This window comes from Aquila chrysaetos, chromosome 12 (genome assembly GCF_900496995.4).
Source record: "Aquila chrysaetos chrysaetos chromosome 12, bAquChr1.4, whole genome shotgun sequence".
Taxonomy (NCBI): Eukaryota; Metazoa; Chordata; class Aves; order Accipitriformes; family Accipitridae; genus Aquila; species Aquila chrysaetos.
Genome location: NC_044015.1, coordinates 34,330,259 through 34,349,465, shown reverse-complemented (window position 1 = coordinate 34,349,465; position 19,207 = coordinate 34,330,259). Strand labels below are relative to the sequence as shown.

Here is a 19,207-nt window from a genome sequence, read left to right as displayed (position 1 = left end):
GAAGCCGTCCAGCCTCGCTGAGCTTTAACCACCTTCTGTGAAATGGGAGACAGTCTGTCACAGAATCAAGAGTGGAGTTGAAAAATGCTGTGACCCAGTCTTCTCCCAGGTACCACCTTTTCAAAGTTGGGTCTATCTTTTATTCCTGGGGAGGAGTAGGGAACAGCAAGCTGTACTGTCGTGGGTCAAAACTGGAAACCCCTTGGAACTGAACCCCTAATTCCCTGCAGGAAGGTTGCCTGCCCTGTGCTGGAGACAGCAGCTGGGAAGTGACTGCCACCATGCTCAGCTAACAGACCCCTGTAGTGGCTTTGAAATAAACCCTTACTTTTGCAATGTGCGTGTCAGTCTGGGATCTCAGTTTGTCCAGCATGTTCAGTGGCACCTCTCCCTTCTGATGTCTGTATCTTTCATGCAGTAAAAGAGACTGTTTATTAAAGTCAAATTTACCTTTAAGATGTTAAAATTCAGTCTGACTATTCAAAGTAGAAAGTTAGACAGTCTTCAAGTCTGGTTACATGTGAACTCTGATTTTTTTTTTTCTTATTGGCAATGTTCCTAATGACCAAGGATATGAGGGAAATAGCACCTTGACATTAGCTTATGTGGTCACAGTGCTGCCAGAGTTTAAACCCATTGCTGCAAAGTGCTTGGGGAGAGCTTCTGTCTGAGGGCTTGCTGGCACTTGAGAGTTCATTTGCATCTGAGGCAGGCTGTGAATGTAGAGTGCAATAGAACATTTCTTGAGTAATTCTTATTCTGGAACAAGAGCATCTTATTCCTTCTTAGTTTAATATGCTTCAAAGTAGATTCTGCAATAAGACTGTCTCCAAACAGAATTCTTTAGGAAATGGTGTTTTTTCTTCTTCCTAAAACAGCAGCAACAAAACCCCTCAATGCTTAGAGGAGCCCTGAAATTTATATCCTCCTAACTTCCTCCCTTGTGCTCTTCAGATGGAAACACGTACTTTATACCCTCCTGGAGAATTTTACCTCTTTACAAGCAGAGAAGTCAGTTGCTTCTGGCAACCCTACTCATGTGAGGACAGTTTACTCTCTGAATATTCACTCTTCAATGCTAATTACTGTCACCTTTAGGATCTGCAGTGTGGCTCCATTTTCACAGCAAGATTTTCTCTGGAGGGGAGGTGGGGGCTTATGACATATTCTGCTGCTTAGCAGCCAGGACCGCATCTGTACTGACAGGGAGTGGCCCTAATTTATTTCTGTGGAGCTTACTCTTGTCTAGATGTCATGCAGTGTAAATAAAAGAACAGATCTGTCTCCACTGGTGAGGGGCAGAGCAGAGCTTTTGCAATTTTTTCCTCATGTAGAGATGTGGTCATTTTTCTGTGTTCTTTAAGACAAAAAAATGAACCGCAGAAAAAAAGCTTTTTACTGCTGGAGCTCACTGCAAGCAGCTCTCCAACAAGTCCCTTCTAGCACCACTGGAAGCAACTTGCGGATACACAACTTTCATCTCAGATTCAAGGGGAGAAAATTCAGATGCAGCCAGCATTTTCCTGGCCATCGGATCTTCCCAGAGGATTAGGGGTTTGTTTAATAAATCACTCCTTTTTTTTTACCTCCCTTCCCCACCTCCACCTCCCCCAGTCTGGTCAGCTTGTGAGTCACCACCCAGAAGTAATTCAGGTGTTGCATACAGTCCCTGCTTTCATTGTCTGCCAAGACTGAAGTTACAGACTTTGCTGTACAAATGGACTTCCATGTTTCATTTCAGTTTTGACTGTTCTTTGACACTGATTAGAACTGCTCAACCTCTACTACCAACTTCCATGTATCAAGGGGGAAGTGGCTACAGATCTACTTTGTCTCACATGCTGTTGGTTTTGCTCGTGTGGTACTTTTAGATTTCTTTCTGAGGTGCAAACCCAGAGCAAGCAGAAAGCTCACACTAGCTTCAGGGGAAAGGTAGCCATGTCTCAGGAAGAGCAAGACAGCTGTGATGCCACTCTCGCCTTTCTCATGACCAGAAGGCAACCACAGCAAAGTGTAAAGTAGCTCTTTATTGAATTAACAGGACTCTTTTTCTCTGTTTCTGGAATCTGATGGTTGTCGATTTTAGAAGTGCTGCTTTACTGGGTGACACCAGCATTGCATAGTGCCTGTGGACTTTGTGCCCTGCTTTACTACACGAGTCTTACAAGTGACTTTGCCTGAGTGGAAACAAGCGAGCTGCCTTGCACCTTTTTAGTTGATTTGAGTGGAAGGACAGGAAAATCCTATAAAAATGAAGCAGTATAAACTGCAAACCTGGTAAAGTGGAAATCAATGAAGCAGCCAAAAGGTGCCATTACAGCTGGCTTAGTGTAAGTTTTCACATATCAAGAGTAACAGAAAGCGATCAGTTCATTTGTCCCCGTAGGGGAAATCAGGGCAAATAGCTGTGCAGGTTTCCTATAGGGGCAGGCTGACAGTTGCCACTGTTAGGATCTGGGGAATGTTTGTGTGTGCCATCTCCGTATATGAATGGCAAAGCAGCAGCTCTAGTAGAAGTGAGCAGCTGGGCTTCAGTCCTGAGGAGTGGACACCTCAGCTCTCCAACTGAGTGGACTAAACTTCTGAGCTGGAGCACAAGAAAATACAATGCATGCTTCTCCCCAGTTTCCTGTCAGCTCAAATTCCCACTTTGTTCTCAATGCCGTGTGTGTATCTTCTTGAGAAACCCAGAGTGTTTGGACTTCCTTCCCCATGTGCTCTTGCTCCTTTCCGGCAATACGTGTTCTACTTTCATACTGGCAGTGGGTTGCACCAGGAGTCTGTCTATCTGGGTAGCTCACTTGTAACAGTGGACAATAGCAAGTGCCTACAGGTTATTAAAGGTCAAAGCAAATTAATAGAGATGGTCCCCAATATACTCTTGCAGTACTCTAAAGCCAAAGGAAACTGGAAAGGATAGTTGTGAATGACTGACCTTCCATAATGCCCCTCTGCTCTCTGTCTCATACAGCTCAGTGTGCCTGCCTGGTTCATACCTATTGCTTCTGGGTCTGTGCTTGACTGAGCATCACATTTGCAGATGTTGGAAACCATTTTTAGAATGTGTTTAAAAATACATATTTTTCATTTCTTCCCTAACATTATTTATGTAATGCCCTTTTTCATTGTGTATTAGATTTTTCATATGTAAATGTATTCTCCGTCTCCCTCCAGAGAAATCTACCTTTCGCTTTCTTGGTTTATAACACATTCTTTGCTTGGGCTGATCTATCCATCTTAAGACTTCTGTAGTTCTTATTGCTACCACAGTTAATGCCATAAGACTAAGAGCCCATGTCGCTGCTTGCTTGTACTTACTATACATGCAAAACAGCAATATATGACAAGCCCCCAAGAGAGGTGTTAGGTAAAACTAGTCCATCCCTCCATTCCCAGTGCCCACCTTCGTTAAACTAAACACACTGAAAACCCAAAGGTTCCTGGTCCCCAGAGAAAGGCACTGCTGCCAGATTGTGAAAAGGTAACTCTGGGCATAGGGAGTGCCTAGAGTCCTGGTGAGACAATTCAGCAAAAGGCTTGAAAGAAGAAGTGTTGTCATCTTTGGCTATTCCTTGTAATCCAGCAACCTTTAGTGGTTTCCCAAGTAGAACAAAATCTGCTTAGTCCTCCCTGGGTCCATAAAAGAGTTTCTTTTTATCACTTGTAAAACTCTACTGGGAATCTTTTCCCTGGTGCAGGCAACTTCGGAAATTTTACGCTTGCGGTGCAATCTGCTTGCTGGCCCTGGAAGGGTTTCTGACCTTCACATGCCTAGTTGTCATGGAGGGGAAGAGAACAGTTGTTTTCCAGGCTCAGGCGAGCTTAGCCTGGTCGTGGGTAGAGCAGCAATAACATAGTGATCTAGATTCTTTTTTCCCTGCAAGACCCTCATAGCTCTAAATAGAAAACTGGAGAATGAAGTAATTCTCTGTTTCTATTTTTTTCCCTGTTTGCTAGTGCTGTGTGAGCCATTGGTGTACAGCTGAAACTCCCCTTTAGGGCCATGGTGAAAAGACTGATGTTTTGTAAGTCAATAAGGATAGCAGGAAACAATGCAAGGATGCCTCAGTTAATTTTGCCAAGGTACATGCCTGCTTAACTCTGGTTCATGCATTCAGGATTTTTCTACTCCTGTGTCTATTTTTTCCCCCTTTGCAATCAAACCACTTTTCTGGGTTGCAACTCTTGTCTTGCATATCAGGGAAGGTGGGTTCTCCTGCATATTTCTATTCAATTCTAAGGCTTAAATCTTAGCTGTATTTAACATTAGTTAATTCTGTAAAAATTGAGGGCCATAATCCAGCAAATGTTTTTAGAGCTGTCTGGAGGACTCGCACTCATGGGAAGGACAGACTTTGAATAATAATGACCAAACACATCATCTTCTGAAGCAACATCTTTAGAATGATTCTGATAAATCCCAAGTAATTCATTAATAAAGCGAGATCATCTGATCCCTGCAGTGTTTCTCCAGGAACCCTTTTGTTTCTTCCCAGGAGGAAAAGAGAGGCATCATCTAGGGGGTATTGGTAGGCTCATTTTGATGCAAAGAGAACTCCAAGCTCCTTAGAGCATATTAGGAAAATTAAAGAAAACAAAGCCAACCAACAAAGCCACCCACTCTGTGCTGTGCACTGAATTTATGAACCCTTCGGGCAATCCTGCAGCAGCTGTATACTCCTGCCGATACATCCTCTCTTTGACAGCCTGACACGTTCTTTCAAGTCAATTCCACAGGTCTTTGCTGTTGTGCCAGTTCTACTGGAGAACTGTATGACTGCCCTCTGGGCTTGGGTATATTGGGTTTCCATGGCAAGGTTTTGGTAGCAGGGGGTTTACAGGGGTGGCTTCTGTGAGAAGCTGCTAGAAGCTTCCCCTATGTCTGATAGAGCCAATGCCAGCCGGCTCCAAGGCGGACCCGCTGCTGGCCAAGGCCAAGCCCACCAGTGATGGTGGTAGTGCCTCTGTGATAACATATTTAAGAAGGGAAAAAAAAAGTTGCTGGGGCACAGCAGCTGCAGCTGGAGAGAGGAGTGAAAGTATGTGAGAGAAACAGCCCTGCAGAGCCCGAGGTCAGTGAAGAAGGAGAGGGAGGAGGAGGGAGTGGAGATTCCTCTGCAGCCTGTGGTGAAGACCATGGTGAGGCAGGCTGTCCCCCTACAGCCCGTGGAGGTCCATGGTGGAGCAGATATCCACCTGCAGCCCGGGGAGGACCCCACACCAGAGCAGGTGGATGCCCAAAGGAGGCTGTGACCCCATGGAGAACCTGTGCTGAAGCAGGCTCCTGGCAGGACCTGTGGATCTGTGGAGAGAGGAGCCCATGCTGGAGAAGGTTTGCTGGCAGGACTTGTGACCCCGCGGGGGACCCACGCTGGAGCAGTCTGTGCCTGAGGAACTGCAGCCCGTGGGAAGGACCCACATTGGAGAAGTTCATGGAGAACTGTCTTCCGTGGGAGGGACCCCACACTGGAGCAGGGGAAGAGTATGAGGAGTCCTGCCCCTGAGGAGGAAGGAGTGGCAGAGGCAACGTGTGATCAACTGATCATAACTCCCATTCCCCGTCCCCCTGCGCCACTGGCGGGGGTAGGTAGAGAATTTGGGAGTGAAGCTGTGCCCAGGAAGAAGGGAGGGGTGGGGGGCAGGTGTTTTAAGATTTGATTTTATTTCTCGTTACCCTACTCTGGTTTGATTGGCAATAAATTAAATTTCCCCAAGTTCAGTCTGTTTTGCCTGTGACAGTAATAGGCTGAGTGATCTCTCCCTGTCCTTATCTTGACCCACGAGCCTTTTGTTATATTTTCTCTCCCCTGTCCAGTTGAGGAGGAGGAGCGATAGAGAAGCTGTGTGGTGCTTAGTTGCTGGCTGGGGTTAAACCGCGACACCGGGGGAGATTAGTTTGTAGTTAAGCAAGCTACATCAGCCATCAGGGTAATTAAGTGGCTTAGGTGTGGGCTCATCACTACAGAGGTCAGGGGGCAGTCCCCCTGTTCAATCTTGCACTCTTTACCAGACAAATCCATCCTTGGCCTCATTCTGCTCCCCTACATTGGTCTAATTTTTTGAAGCTAGTGGAGAATCTTATTGCTGTAAAGGAACAGGAGAGCCAAATACCATGAAATAAAGGGAGAGATTAACCCGGTGCATGACCTGGACTCATAGTGAGTACCAAGTGCTGCTGGAAAGAGTGTGAGTCCCATGTGCTCAAAGCTGCAGTGGGATGAGGTAGATGGTGCCACTAACACCCTACTGCTTCTCCAATCAAGAGTTCAAGCAGCCTGCTGCTGCCGTGAAACCCCAAGTTTGATGGTGTTGAGAATCTAGCTTTTTTTCATTGTTTTGCGTCTTTTTCTGAAGTCTGAAAAGACCCACAATCCAAATCGATGGCATCAAAATGAGTCCTGAGGCCATAAATTGCTGGTTCCAATAAATGAGAGAAAGGGTCAAACTGCTAGGTTCCTTGGGGTCTCCAGCTATTAAACTGCCAAAGCATCAGAGCACATCTTAAGGCATGCTCGAAGACTCTTTTATGAGAACGTTGCATAAATATGACCTAGGCATTCTTTTGTAATGAGACAATACTTGTGGTCTCATCATCTACTAAGGTCTGTTTAGTAATGTTATTTTTTCAGGCAGGACCAGGTGTTGGCTAGAGTAAAGTATCTGGAGAATTTTCAAGTAAGAACTAGACTTGCCCTCACAAAATGCTTAATTGTCTCTTTTTTGGTTGACAATTTTAACAGGCAAAATTCAAATACCACATTTTACCCTCCCCAGGTGATCCTGTGAGGGGCCAAGCACCACCTATGGTTTGTGGAACACTTTCAGTGCTCCTTGATTTTGTTTGGAAGAAAAGAAGACAGCAGAGCTGAGAGTACTCAGGCCTGCATTTCTGAAGTGACCAGCAATACTGGTTGTCTCTGTTATTAAAAGGCTTTCCATTGTGACCTCTACAAGGCTAGTTTTTAGAAAGCGCTTATCTTTAGGGCAGAGCAGGGAGGGAATGGACTGTCAGTGGCACGGATCTCGTCTAGTGGCAGCTGGGTAAGAATTCAGAATTTGCTTAACACCTAGCAAACCCTTTTTGTTGCCACTTGCTACATTTCCAAGTGCAGTCAGCACCACTGAGCTTCATGAGTTTGTTTGAAAAATCCATCTGCTGGTTTTGGCCCTAAAGATGCTAGCTTTGTTGCCCTGCAAATCTGGCCACTGCTATCTCAAGTTGAACATACTAAAATAGCAGACTCTGGTAGCAACTTGCCAAAAATCAGTAGTGCTAGAGACCAAGATCAGGCATTCTGGCTCCTGGTCCCACATCCTAGTCACTGGGAATGCCAACTTTAATTATGTTTTACTGGCAATGTATAGCTATATCTTTTCAGTACTGAATAAGGATGTTGTGCTCCAGCCCAGCACCAGCAGTCACATATCCTCCAAAGCAGATGTGAATCTTTTTCTGAGGAAAGAGCCACAGCTCATAAAAATACATAGGAAATCCCAAACACTCATCACTAACGAACTTTTTGCACTGAATTGATTCTACTTGTAGACTGCTGATTTGTGGCTGACTCTATTCCAGTCATATCCATTTCTCTACATAGTCTCCCTGCTTGAAACTATCTGGAGCACCATGGTCTGGAACTCTTTGGGGTTTTGAGGCAACGTTTGCATGGCCTAAATGTAGACATCTAGCAAAAATAGTGGGATAGTCAGTGCACATGAAAGGTAGATGGTGTGAGTGTACCTCCTTTGTGTGAAAACAAGGAATATCCATGTCATGAAAGAAATTCACAGGGTGTTTTCCATCCCAGTCTGTCCCATTCATTCGTAATCAGCAGACACATTAAAATGGCCAAGAAGGTCTGCCTAGTGGCATCATATGGTCCATCTTATTACCCATTAGTCCTAGAATATTTTACTATGGCAAGATATTCCCAAATCTCCATTGAATTTGCAATCTTAATATCATTTGGGGCTGTAATGGCAGAAATGCCTCCTGTATCCATATAACAGTCTGAGAAGGTTTTTTATAACTTTATTGGGTGTTCCAGAAAGCAGTTGAAATGTTCCCACCTCTTGCTTCCTTCACATGGATTTGTGTTTCAGCCATGCTGAACACCAGATTAATTATTTGTGGAACCCTATGATAACTGGAGGAGAGAGGGAGGGAGAGATCAGGAACAATAATTTTTTAGATGTTCTTTAAATCAATTACTGTCTGGGCTTAGCATGCACATTAAAACTTGAGTTAAAAACCACAGTGCCTTGCTCTGCCATTTTAAGTATTTGTTGCTAGTCACTATCAATTCCTTTGCATGCAGCCCCTTCAGCAGAAGCACGGTTTTCTCTGGAGCTGACATTAGCACTGTTTCACTGGGCTGGCAAAATGCAGTGAGCTAGCGAGTTCCCTGGGAGACTGGCTGTTTTCCATTTATTTCACTGCTCTGGAAACAGGCCTAGCTGTAATGGCCTAACATATCTTAAAACAGGGAAATTACTAATTCAAGTCAGTGAGCATATTTTCATTTTAAAAGAGTAACAAATTAAATAAACTCCCTGCATTTTGCTTTTGAGACCTCAGTGTTTCATCTGCTGTAATCTAATTCACCCATTCATTTCCTGCACATTCGTTTTATTCCATTATTTGAGATTTCCTTTGCTTTTAATCCTGTGTTTTGAAGAGACATAGAGTTACAGCAGAGAATAGATGAGTGAGTAAATGGTAAATAAAAGAACAAATATGCCATAATATAGCTTGATGTGCTCCTAATCAATCTGCTTATCACAGCTGAATCCTTAAAGTTAGGTGTGCAACTTTTCTGTCTCAAGTTGATTAAAATGTCTTTAAAAATAGGTGAAGTAGGGCCATGTGTACAACTCACCAGGGATTTATCTGTAGCTTTTTTTTTTTCTAAAGACTTTTTGGGGTGCTTTTAACCAACCACGCTAAGCAACGAGATGTTACTTAGCACTGAAATATTTACTTGTCTAGTTGGGGATAAATTGCTCTGCGATCAAAAGGCTTGGTATTCCAGGAGAATCAATCAACCCTCCTCTTTCTGTACACTTTAGATGAACCGTAACCAGGAATGTATCTGGTTGACCTACTGCATCCTTCCTAATGCTGTCTCACCTGCTTTGCTTGGCTCCTATGTGTTTTGTCATGGGTAATTGTGTTGTTTAGCTGTTGTCTCCCTTGAAAGCTTCCTGTCCATGGGAACTACTGGGAAAAATTGTTACCTTCTCTGCATTTTCTAAGAACTTGATTGTTTTTCATCACGTGGTACCCGCAGGCCTGTGCAGGCCCCCTCTGAGCCTGTCCTGGGGGAAGGTTAGATGAAATTTGAGCATCAGCATAGAGGAAACAGGAGAAGCAGAGGATGACCTGAAAAGTAGGATCTGATGAATACTCGCTAAGGTTTTGCGCATGGTGTCACATCCCTCTCTGAGCGCAAGCAATTCCCTCGCGCTTTTGTGTGTACTGAGGATGGCCAGAGAGGGGGTTAATGAAATAACAGCCAGTGTTCTGGATCTTCCCGCTCTCGCTTAATTGCAGTAACTACTTAAAGAGAGGCATATGCATGCAGATATACGTCAGGCTTGGCAACTGGAAACCATTGATTGATATACTTCAGGCAACAAATATTCCTTCATCTAACACTGTAACCAGGTGCCTGTTTTACTTTTGCAGTGCTCCTTCATCACCCATATTATTTTTATGATTTTGATGAAATAAACTTTGGTTTTGTTATGGATTCCAAAGGGACCTTTGGAAAGATAAGGAAACCAATTAATAAAGCATTCCAAATCTATAAATTCCTTCTGTATTGATGTTAGAATCAATGTGTGTACCCTTGTGTGCCCCCCCGCCCAATAAATGTGTTTCTAAGAAATGTAAAAAAAAAACCAAACCAGTTGAGTTTCGCAGTCTGTTTTTACATGTTAAGAGGAGGAGCAGCCCTGTAAGAAGGAGCAGAGTCAGCATCTGCAATGATCTTGTACTTATGGATCACTCTATGCGATGATCTTTTGTAGGGATAATTTCAGTGACAGCATGATGTTAGATCATGTCAATAACCCTGCTGTGAGTCAGCTCTGCTCGTTTATCACCATTCACATGCCTTTTTTTTTTTTTTTTCTTGCTGTTGTGTTGAATATTGGAAACACTTCAGGCTAAGATATTATTGGATCATTTCTATCTATTGGCCTGTGCTGGGGGCTGAACTGAAAGCACAGATGCGCATTCTGTAGAGACAACCCTGGCACAGCACTGCTGTGACCTGCGTTGAGTAGGGTTCAGTGTGTGTGACACCTTTCCTGCCATGCTGGAATGGAGAAGAGTGTCCATCTGTCTTTTTCATGTTTTGTTTTGTTGTTATGGGGTTGGTTTTTTTCTGCAGTCCCACAAGAAAGGGCAAAGGCTGAACAGACAAGGGCCCCTTTGTTGAGAGTTCCTTCACAGACAAATGGTGGCACGGTATTGTCTTGCTGTTGTTTACTGCTTGTGCTGTACTTGTGCTGTGGAGACAGACTATTGTAGCTGCTTGGCCTTATCATCTGATATTTTTTGTCACCATCACATTAAAAGACCTCTCCAAAAAGCCGACCCCTGTATTTTTGCTTTCCTATTCTTCACAAAAGTGTAAGTATAGTGTGTTTCACGTTGGTTTCAGTCTCCTTTAGCAGAACATTTCAGTAGTTTTACATAAGCATAAGCATTCAGGACTCCCTTGTATTTGTTTTCCAATTATTATTGTTATCCTGTTGCTGTGTAGAGCCTAATTGTTACATTCTCTTTAACCGGCAGGCTATGGTGAGCTGACTGCAGGATACCAGCAGCTATTCAGTGTTAGGAAATGGGTCTGAAAATATAAATCACTTCTTGGCATATGCTAGACACAGTCCAGGATATGTTTGCATTAGCAGTTGCCATATTGCATTAGGATCTGTGGTGATTAGATTTTCAGTAATAGAAGCAGGGCAAATGCATTATATAGTTATACAATTAAACATATTGTCAGACTGAGAGTGAAAGGATGGGGTAATGGAGAAACAGGGGATAAGACAGACTTTTCTTTGGAAAGAGCAAATGTGGAGAGGTCATGTTAGAGACAGCAGGAAGTTTAAACAGAGTTTAAGGTGATTGACTGAGGAAACATCCAGACAGAACAGTGGAAATCGTCTAAGCAGAGAAGGTTGCTTTGACATGTTATGGGAGAGGGAATGATCAACTTGCTTGTGAAGCACCAGTAGATAGTTTGAGCTGGATTAGGGAGGGCAGAGAGATGCCACAGGATCTGGTGTTGGAGTATGTGAGAGGTGCTGAGCTGCAGAAGGCAAGAGAAATTTGAGAAAGTGCGTTTAGCTTTGAGAAAGAATAATGATAGAGAAGTGACTCAGAGTAGAGGAGATTTGGTCCTGATTTAGCACAGTTGCAGTGAAGCTGTGTTCACCAAGAAAGACTTTAAAAACTGGAGTTTTGGAGCCATTGTGACTGTGTATCTAATGACTTGCAGTTGTCAGTATTGTTTTCCCTTTTCCTTGTTTCCAATTCTTTTTTTCCTTTCCCTCACAACTATGAAAAGCGCCTTGAAGTTAATGTAAAGACTTTGGTTGATTTTTAGTGGACTATGGATAAGCCTCTTCTTATGTCATGGCTGAATGCTGATTTCTGAGCTGTTCTGGTTCCAGGCAGCATCTATAATTGCATGTTATTATTTGAAAAATAATGATTTTAATTACTTTCCAGAAAGCTTGATACGAAAATAATCTATATTGTTTTGCTTCTTTTAATTGGACAACTTTTCCACACTGTAATGTGCCTGAGTAGGCCCATTCCATCATGTTTCTCCACTTTATTTTAAAGTCACTTGAAGAGCTAATACTTAGTTATGGGGCTATTTTCCTTGATCTCCAGCCACAGAGATTTGTTTTTAAATAATGCTTGTCTTATTTTTCATAGCTGATGTGACTGATTCAGATTGGATTATTTCATTTGACCCAAACTGGGGCTGTGGTTCGAAGATCCAACCAATCTGTGGGCAGCCCTTTTTTTCTTTAATAGCAGACTAATTGGCAGACCAATTAATCTGCTCATCTGTGAAGAGAAAATTTATAGCAATAAGTAGTTCTATTTCCAGAAGTCATTCTCTAAAGTAACATTACAGTGGCCTTGTTTACTTCATGCCCTGCAACACGATCCAGTGCTTCAACAGTAGCACAGGTCAATTAGTGGACAAATTAAGCAATTATTAGCCACTAACAAGGGTGACTGGCATCATTACCCTTCCTGTTTACCAGCAAACTGTTATTTTAATACAAAGATCAACAAATAAATTAGGGCATCTGTTGTATTGCCATGTCTGCCTTGAAGTAAATGATATTAAATGGGATTTGGTTGCTGCCAAATTCTTAACCCCGGCCTAATGAGATACACTGATATGTCTCTTGCTGATTATAGAAGCTGTAAAATTTAGTTTGTATTGATTTATTAACTGGAGGACCAAGTTCTCTGCAATGGTATTTTTTTAATACTCTGATATCTGTCTTTTTACTTTAAACGTTATTGATCCAGAGACTATAGGGTTCCTCTGAAAGACAAAGCTATTTGATAATTGTATTGATTGTTTGGATGCTTACAATAATTTTATGGTGAGGTTTGTATACGTAGATGTATACTTTCATCTGATGCTTCTCTTATGTTCCTTAGAACTGCCTTTACTACCGGATTATAATTCTGTGAGTCAGTTATTTTTAACGCTTGCTTTGTATTTTTATCATGGGGTAGGACTTCTTCGGATATAATTAACTGTCTCCTTAAGAAGAAAATACAGTAAATCTCTTTGGATTGGGTGAACTTGGCTGCAGTACCCCCTAATAGATTGTGGTACATTGGTAAATGCTGGGTCTCGTTTGCCACCAAGCTGCTGGGTGCCCAACGTCAGTCTCTTCACTTTAGTCTGGTGTGCCTGGTGCAACAGTGAATCATGCAGAGCAGAGGCTCACCCATTACGTGTTTATACACAGCCTTCCACGTCATAGCATGTTCTTGGTTAGGGAATAATAATTCCCTGTGTGAAGCTGAAAACTGTAGCTTCTAGTTGGCAAGACACCTTTGCCAAGCTCTTTGAGTGAGGCTGCATCAATAACAGGAGCAAAATGAACAGAACCTGGACAAGCCTCTTCCCTGGCACAGTTACAGCCAGAGCAAAGTTGTGAGAGTTTGGGCTCTTGTGTTACCTCCTGAATGAAAAGCAGTCATGTTATCCCTGAGGTATTTGTGGTCCTCCCTGCTGTATGAAGAGCTGTCACAAGTAGGCACTTGGTGCACTGCCAGATCTCATGGCAAAACTGTTCCGCCAAGGTCTTTGGTGAAGCGACGATTGTGTACACAATGCGATATTTATGCCACTTTTATTGTGGCTGCTTTGAAAGGTCATACCTGACCTAGGATAAAGTATGTTCTGGACATACTGATTTCTGAACAGTTAACTCTTCCAAGTATTTTAGAAAACATGAACTGATGTGATGTTTTGAGTCTAGTTGCAAATTCTTTAAAACTAAAACCAGCGTAGTGTCTCGAGAAGCCATGGACTAAGCGTGGGATTGTATCCCTTTAAGTAGTTTTGAGCCCTCCAGGTGTGCGTACTGTGGATTATGTTTTAGACACTGCCAGAAAACAGTTAGAGCAGCAGTTTAACATAGCTAAGCCTTTCATGTTTGCATACAGTTAGGAAACCTGGTTATTCAGGATCCAACTGTGTCCCTGTCGTTTCTTTGTGTTCTTGCTGTTGTATAATGAACAACAGACACAACACCAGCCAAAAAGCAGATCGATGTTCGGTTTCCTTCATTGGGAGGAGGTAATTGCAGAAACATTTCCTGAGCAATATAATTATGTGTATGCTAATTTGCCTCAGAAATTCAGGTTTAGTCTCTTCTCAAGTGGAAGACCTGGTTACAGAAAGGGACTTTCTCTTCTTTGGGATTAGTCACTAATAGATGAAAAAGTTGCTGAAGTTTAGAGTCGATTACACCTTGATCGCCTTAGACATTACAGAAGCCTCATTTTTTCCCCATGTGCCTCAGCAAATTAGAATTCATTCCAACAGCAGCATAGGTTCAGATTTGTTAGTATTTGAAATACAAAATGGGCCTTAGGAAATAGGCTAAATGAAGGAGTTGTACAGAATGTGAGATTTTGGTCCCAACTTCCAGCCAAGCTATAAACAAGTGTGTTTAACCTGGCATGTACCTGGCTTTTAGCTTGTTTGTTTTTAAAGATTTTGATTGGATTACAAAAAATCAGGTGTAAAGTCAGCTTTTTTGAAGTCAGCTAGTTAGCCCATGCCATCTCTTCTATGCTGAATTGTTGCTTGTTATATCTGTTCCCTAGGGCTTTGCCCTGTCCAGTGTTAAATGTTTCTGATGACGGGATTCCACTCTTCCCCTAGAGAGACAATTCCACAATCTAATAGAACTTGCCATTAGTGAAATTTTACTGATGATCAGCCTTAATTTTTCTCTGCTTAATTTTATCCTGTTACTAAAGCGTAGTGATTGATTTATTCTGGGGAAATTTAGTAAATGGTTCCTACTTCACAGGATGGACCTTACAATAAATAGCAAATTGTCATGACCTATCTGTGGGTGTCCTGAGATTACACAGGAACTCGATTTATCTCGACATTCATTCCCTGGAAGCTATTTCTGTCAGTACCAACTCAGTGGAGGAATAAGCAATGAATTTAACTGCCAGACTGCCTGCCTCCTGCCCCAGCACCAGCCTTGGAGGAAGGAGATGTTTAGTCGCTCCCTGAGCACAAGGCTCAGAGCAGGAGGTCCTGCGGGGTCTGGTGCTGTGATTGTGCCCGAAGGAAGGGCATTTAGGATCTGGTTCCCCTGTCGCTTGCCTTAGTTCCACATTAAAGGAGCTTCACTGATGAGGTGGAGTTACTCCTGGTTTTTATGGGTGTAAAGTAAGGGAAGAATCTGACCTTATAAATTCCAGTCTATCAATCCCACATTTTCCCTGTGCCTGGTACAGTGTTTATGTAACTGTCCCAGTTCTAGTGAGGCATTTTATATCTCTTTATACATGCAGATGATATGAACTCTGTCTTCATGTCAAGGATAGGTCTGGGCATCTGTTCAAACAAATTTGAGGTGCCTCAGCTCAATAAATTGCCACTCACGAGCTCAGCTGCAGTATGTGCCCACGTGTGCATGCTGGGTATGTAAGGTGCTAGGCTTAAACTAATAGGTTTTACTTCATTTCACCACTTAGGAGGAGAAATGTTTTGTTATCGTGGCTCAGCTGATGGGCAGTAACTTCTCCCCCTGTGGAAACTTGACAGTGTCTGATAATGTAGCCATATTGTACTTGCATTATGAGGATGGACGAAGGTATTTATCCTTAAAGTTCTTATTTCTGAAGTTTTTAGAAGGTGGCAGGTGCTATGTGATTGCATGTGGTTTATTCTGTTGGAAACAGGAGCAGTGCCAGGAACAAAGAAGAATGATCACTTGTCATGGTTTAACCCCAGCCAGCAACTAAGCACCACGCAGCCGCTCAGTCACTTCCCCCCCACCCAGTGGGTTGGGGGAGAGAATCGGGAAAACTCGTGGACTGAGATAAGAACAGTTTAATAGAACATAAAGGAAGAAGATAATAGTGATAATAATAACAATAATAAAATGACAATAATAATAATAAAAGACTTGGAATATACAAAACAAGTGATGCACAATGCAATTGCTCACCACTCACCGACCAATGCCCAACTAGTTCCCAAGCAGCGATCTGCCTCGCCCTGGCCAGCTGTCCCCAGTTTATATACTGGGCATGATGTCACATGGTATGGAATACCCCTTTGGCCAGTTGGGGTCAGCTGCCCTGGCTGTGTCCCCTCCCAACTTCTTGTGCCCCTCCAGCCTTCTTGCTGGCTGGGCATGAGAAGCTGAAAAATCCTTGACTTGGTCTAAACACAACTTAGCAACAACTGAAAACATCAGTGTGTTATCAACATTCTTCTTATACTGAATCCAAAATGTAACACTATACCGGCTACTAAGAAGAAAATGAACTCTATGCCAGCCAAAACCAGGACATTATTCTAATCTTTTATATGTGAAATTTCAGATAGCTATCTGGAAATCATTGATGTCAGAACCCTCCCTCTTCAAACTCTTCTTTCGTTTTTCCTCAGGTATAATTGATTTCCTTGTGAGCCAGCATCCTATTGCAAAAGTACTGAGAGACCACCTGGTCTTCAAGATTGCACCCATGCTCAATCCAGATGGAGTATACCTAGGAAATTACAGGTATGGTGTGGAGTATGAATCTGTGTATTGTTGTATCTACCTTATTCACCCTGCACTGTTTTGTCACTGAATCTTATATGGCTTGTTTCAATTAATTCCTCTTAAATTGGAGGTTCTCATGGCCATATGCTTCCTGAAGTTGCCATCAAGGAAGGGGACTCAGTGGCAACTTTGCTTGCTTCAGGCTGTAGAGAGCAATTCTCCAAGGTAGCAGAGTATCTGCTCTGCAAGCCTCCTCTAGGTGTGGGAGTTGAAGTCAGCTTAGAGTTAGACCTTAGCTGTGTTTTATAAATGCATTCATTATGCTGCTCATCAGCCTCTATGTAAATGTGTCAGTCAATCACAGTTCCCTTCAACTACCCAGATCATCCATTAAAGTCACAGATTTCAGTCTATTATTGTACTGTAATAGATAGGGATACATGGAATGGAATAATCATTCCACCCTATGCTAATTTTGCTTCATTTTAGTATTTGAATTACTACTTTACCACCTCCTCTGTTGAGAATGTATTCAGCTAATCTTTTGTTTTCCCTAAAATTGTTAGCTCTTAATGCATTTATTTACAAAATAAATGTGCTGCTGGAGGTGATAATGAAAAGCAGTTGATTAGTTGATGATTTGTTTGTGGGGGCAATTACATGTACCACATAGTTCTCTGGAGAAGCCCCTGAGAAATGTAATATACTGTATGTGGTTTTGCTTACAGCGCAAGACTAAATAACACAACACACTCTGTAGCCAGGCTACCTTGAGCTTTGATCTAATTAGGTATTGCATTGCTAAGCAGAATAAGACTGGGTTATTGTGTGGATGAGGAGACCACTGAGGAAGAAGCTAGAAGTTGCAGAAAATGGTGCTGCTGGCTCCTCTTTGTTTTGATACGCGCTTCTTAGCCCTCCTGTGCTTTGCTACTTACTAAACTGAAATAGCAGGGAATTGCATGGGTGATTTCAACAGTGCTTATATACATGTTTTATAAGTGAAACGTCCAAGGGCACATGGTCTCCTTCCAGCTACACTGATACTCCCTCAACTCTTGGCAAATCCAAAACCAGAGAGCAATACTGCAGTAGTGGTGTCTGACAGCACTAGGAATTTATCATAATGGTTATGTCACCTTACAGGAATAAAGCCCTAAAATGGCTCTAGAATCTGATACTACATTGCTTTTACTCTGTTCCAGGTGCCCTGCACGTAGGCAACTCCAGTTGCAATTAAGTAGCTTTCATTTTCCCCCATAAATTCACTTGCCCTGTAGGTTTTTCTCCTGCACTATTATTTATACTTTTTGAGAGGCATGCAGCTTTACAGACATGCATATGGCTCATAACTTGAAAAGCCTTTTGGTAACCCAGATATTATGAAAGGGCATGTGAATTCATTTGGAATTGCTGAGCTTGATGGTATACTATTGCATTAGCTTTTCAAGATGTGCAGAATTTTCAACCCTCCTGAACTAAAGAGACTTTTAATGAGGTAGTTGGAAAAGCATTTGATTTTCTTGCAATTCTTCACTTTATTGACAAATGGCCTAATGTAACTGATAACTTAAAAATGAGGGTAATAAGCAAAATGCTACCTATTATCTTGAGAAGAATATTAAAAAGCCTAGTAATGTGCTGGTGTTGTAGTTAACTAGTGCTGAGTGAATAATTTACAGCAAACACTTTATTTCCTGCTCATACAAAATCCACAAGCACATCACAATTTATTTGCTTGAATTTACTGGATGAATTTTTAAAAAATCTCTAAGGATCAATTGCTAGTATTTGAAAATTTAGCTTTGAGGCTTCTCTGTGATTGGCTAGATAAGTCTGTTTCATCTCTTTTGGTCTTTGTTCAGATTAGCACATAAATAGGACTTTCAGAAGTCTTCCACGTAGCATGGAATAACACAGATCTATTGGCTGGGGACAATCCTCTTGCTTTTGCAAACAAGGTCTGTGGTGCTATATGCAGCAAGAGCAGTTTTAGGCATTTGAACTTTTACTTCCTGTTATCTCCCTCTTTCTCAAAGCAGCAGCTAGCGACTATTTCTTTGGTTCATTGAAGGTTCACATTCAGAGCTATGCAAGCTAAGATAATGAAATGGGTAATTAAACCTCATGCTTGAGTTTGTAAATTGATCTCCTGCCAGTGTGAGAGAGATTTTTTTACCCCCTCAGTACACAGCTTTGTACAATTGGCAAAGTATACTGTCGGATGCACTTTGCTGTCCTCTGAAATCCCAGGCGCAGTGGGCACCATTAAAAGCCTGAGTATGTCAGCAGTTCTCATAGAAGGGATGGGATATACTAGTTCTCCTGTGATCAAAACAGGAACTAACCACTCATTTACCCAGGATATGGTTACATTTGGCTGATGGGATTTTCTTCATTGTCATTTTCGGGGGTGCAGGACTTTCCCTGAGGGTGTGGGTCCTGTGCTCTTCTCCAAAATCCTTGTTCCTTTGTTCTGAGTGCTTGTGAACTGAGGTTTAGGAGTTTAAGCCAAATCTGCAACAATAATGCCAAGAACTGTGTGTTATCTCTAAACTGTTGCTCGTTCTCAAGAGAACAGACCAAATGGGTTGTGACTCTAAAGGGACTTTCTTGTGGTGAAATGTTCATAACCAGCAACAAGTGAGTTTAATATCACAGCTATAAAGCACAAGTGCTCGCGGCACAGACACATCTGTGAGGAAGGTTGTTTATAAGTTGCGTGTACATTCAGACGGCTCTAAAAGAAATGGTCATGGAAATGAATGTCAGTGCCCAGTGTATCAGGACGCGTGGAAACAGGGTGCTAAACTTTACTGATTTATTCAAGTATATGCAAGAGTTTAAGAAGTGTATTTGTGAACCCATACAGTTAGGAATGAAAAGACAAGGTGCCTTATGTGAC

At 42.3% G+C, this 19,207-nt stretch overlaps 1 protein-coding gene across 2 annotated transcripts in view; it reads left to right on the top strand.

Moving 5' to 3' along the window:
- Positions 1-19,207, top strand: part of BEND5 (BEN domain containing 5) — a 979,469-nt gene that overhangs the window by 759,324 nt on the left and 200,938 nt on the right. For both annotated transcript variants that reach the window (XM_030032521.2, XM_030032519.2), the window contains exon 8: positions 16,206-16,320. In XM_030032521.2, the coding sequence (XP_029888381.1) occupies positions 16,206-16,320 (115 nt within the window). The remainder of the gene's footprint in view (positions 1-16,205; positions 16,321-19,207) is intronic.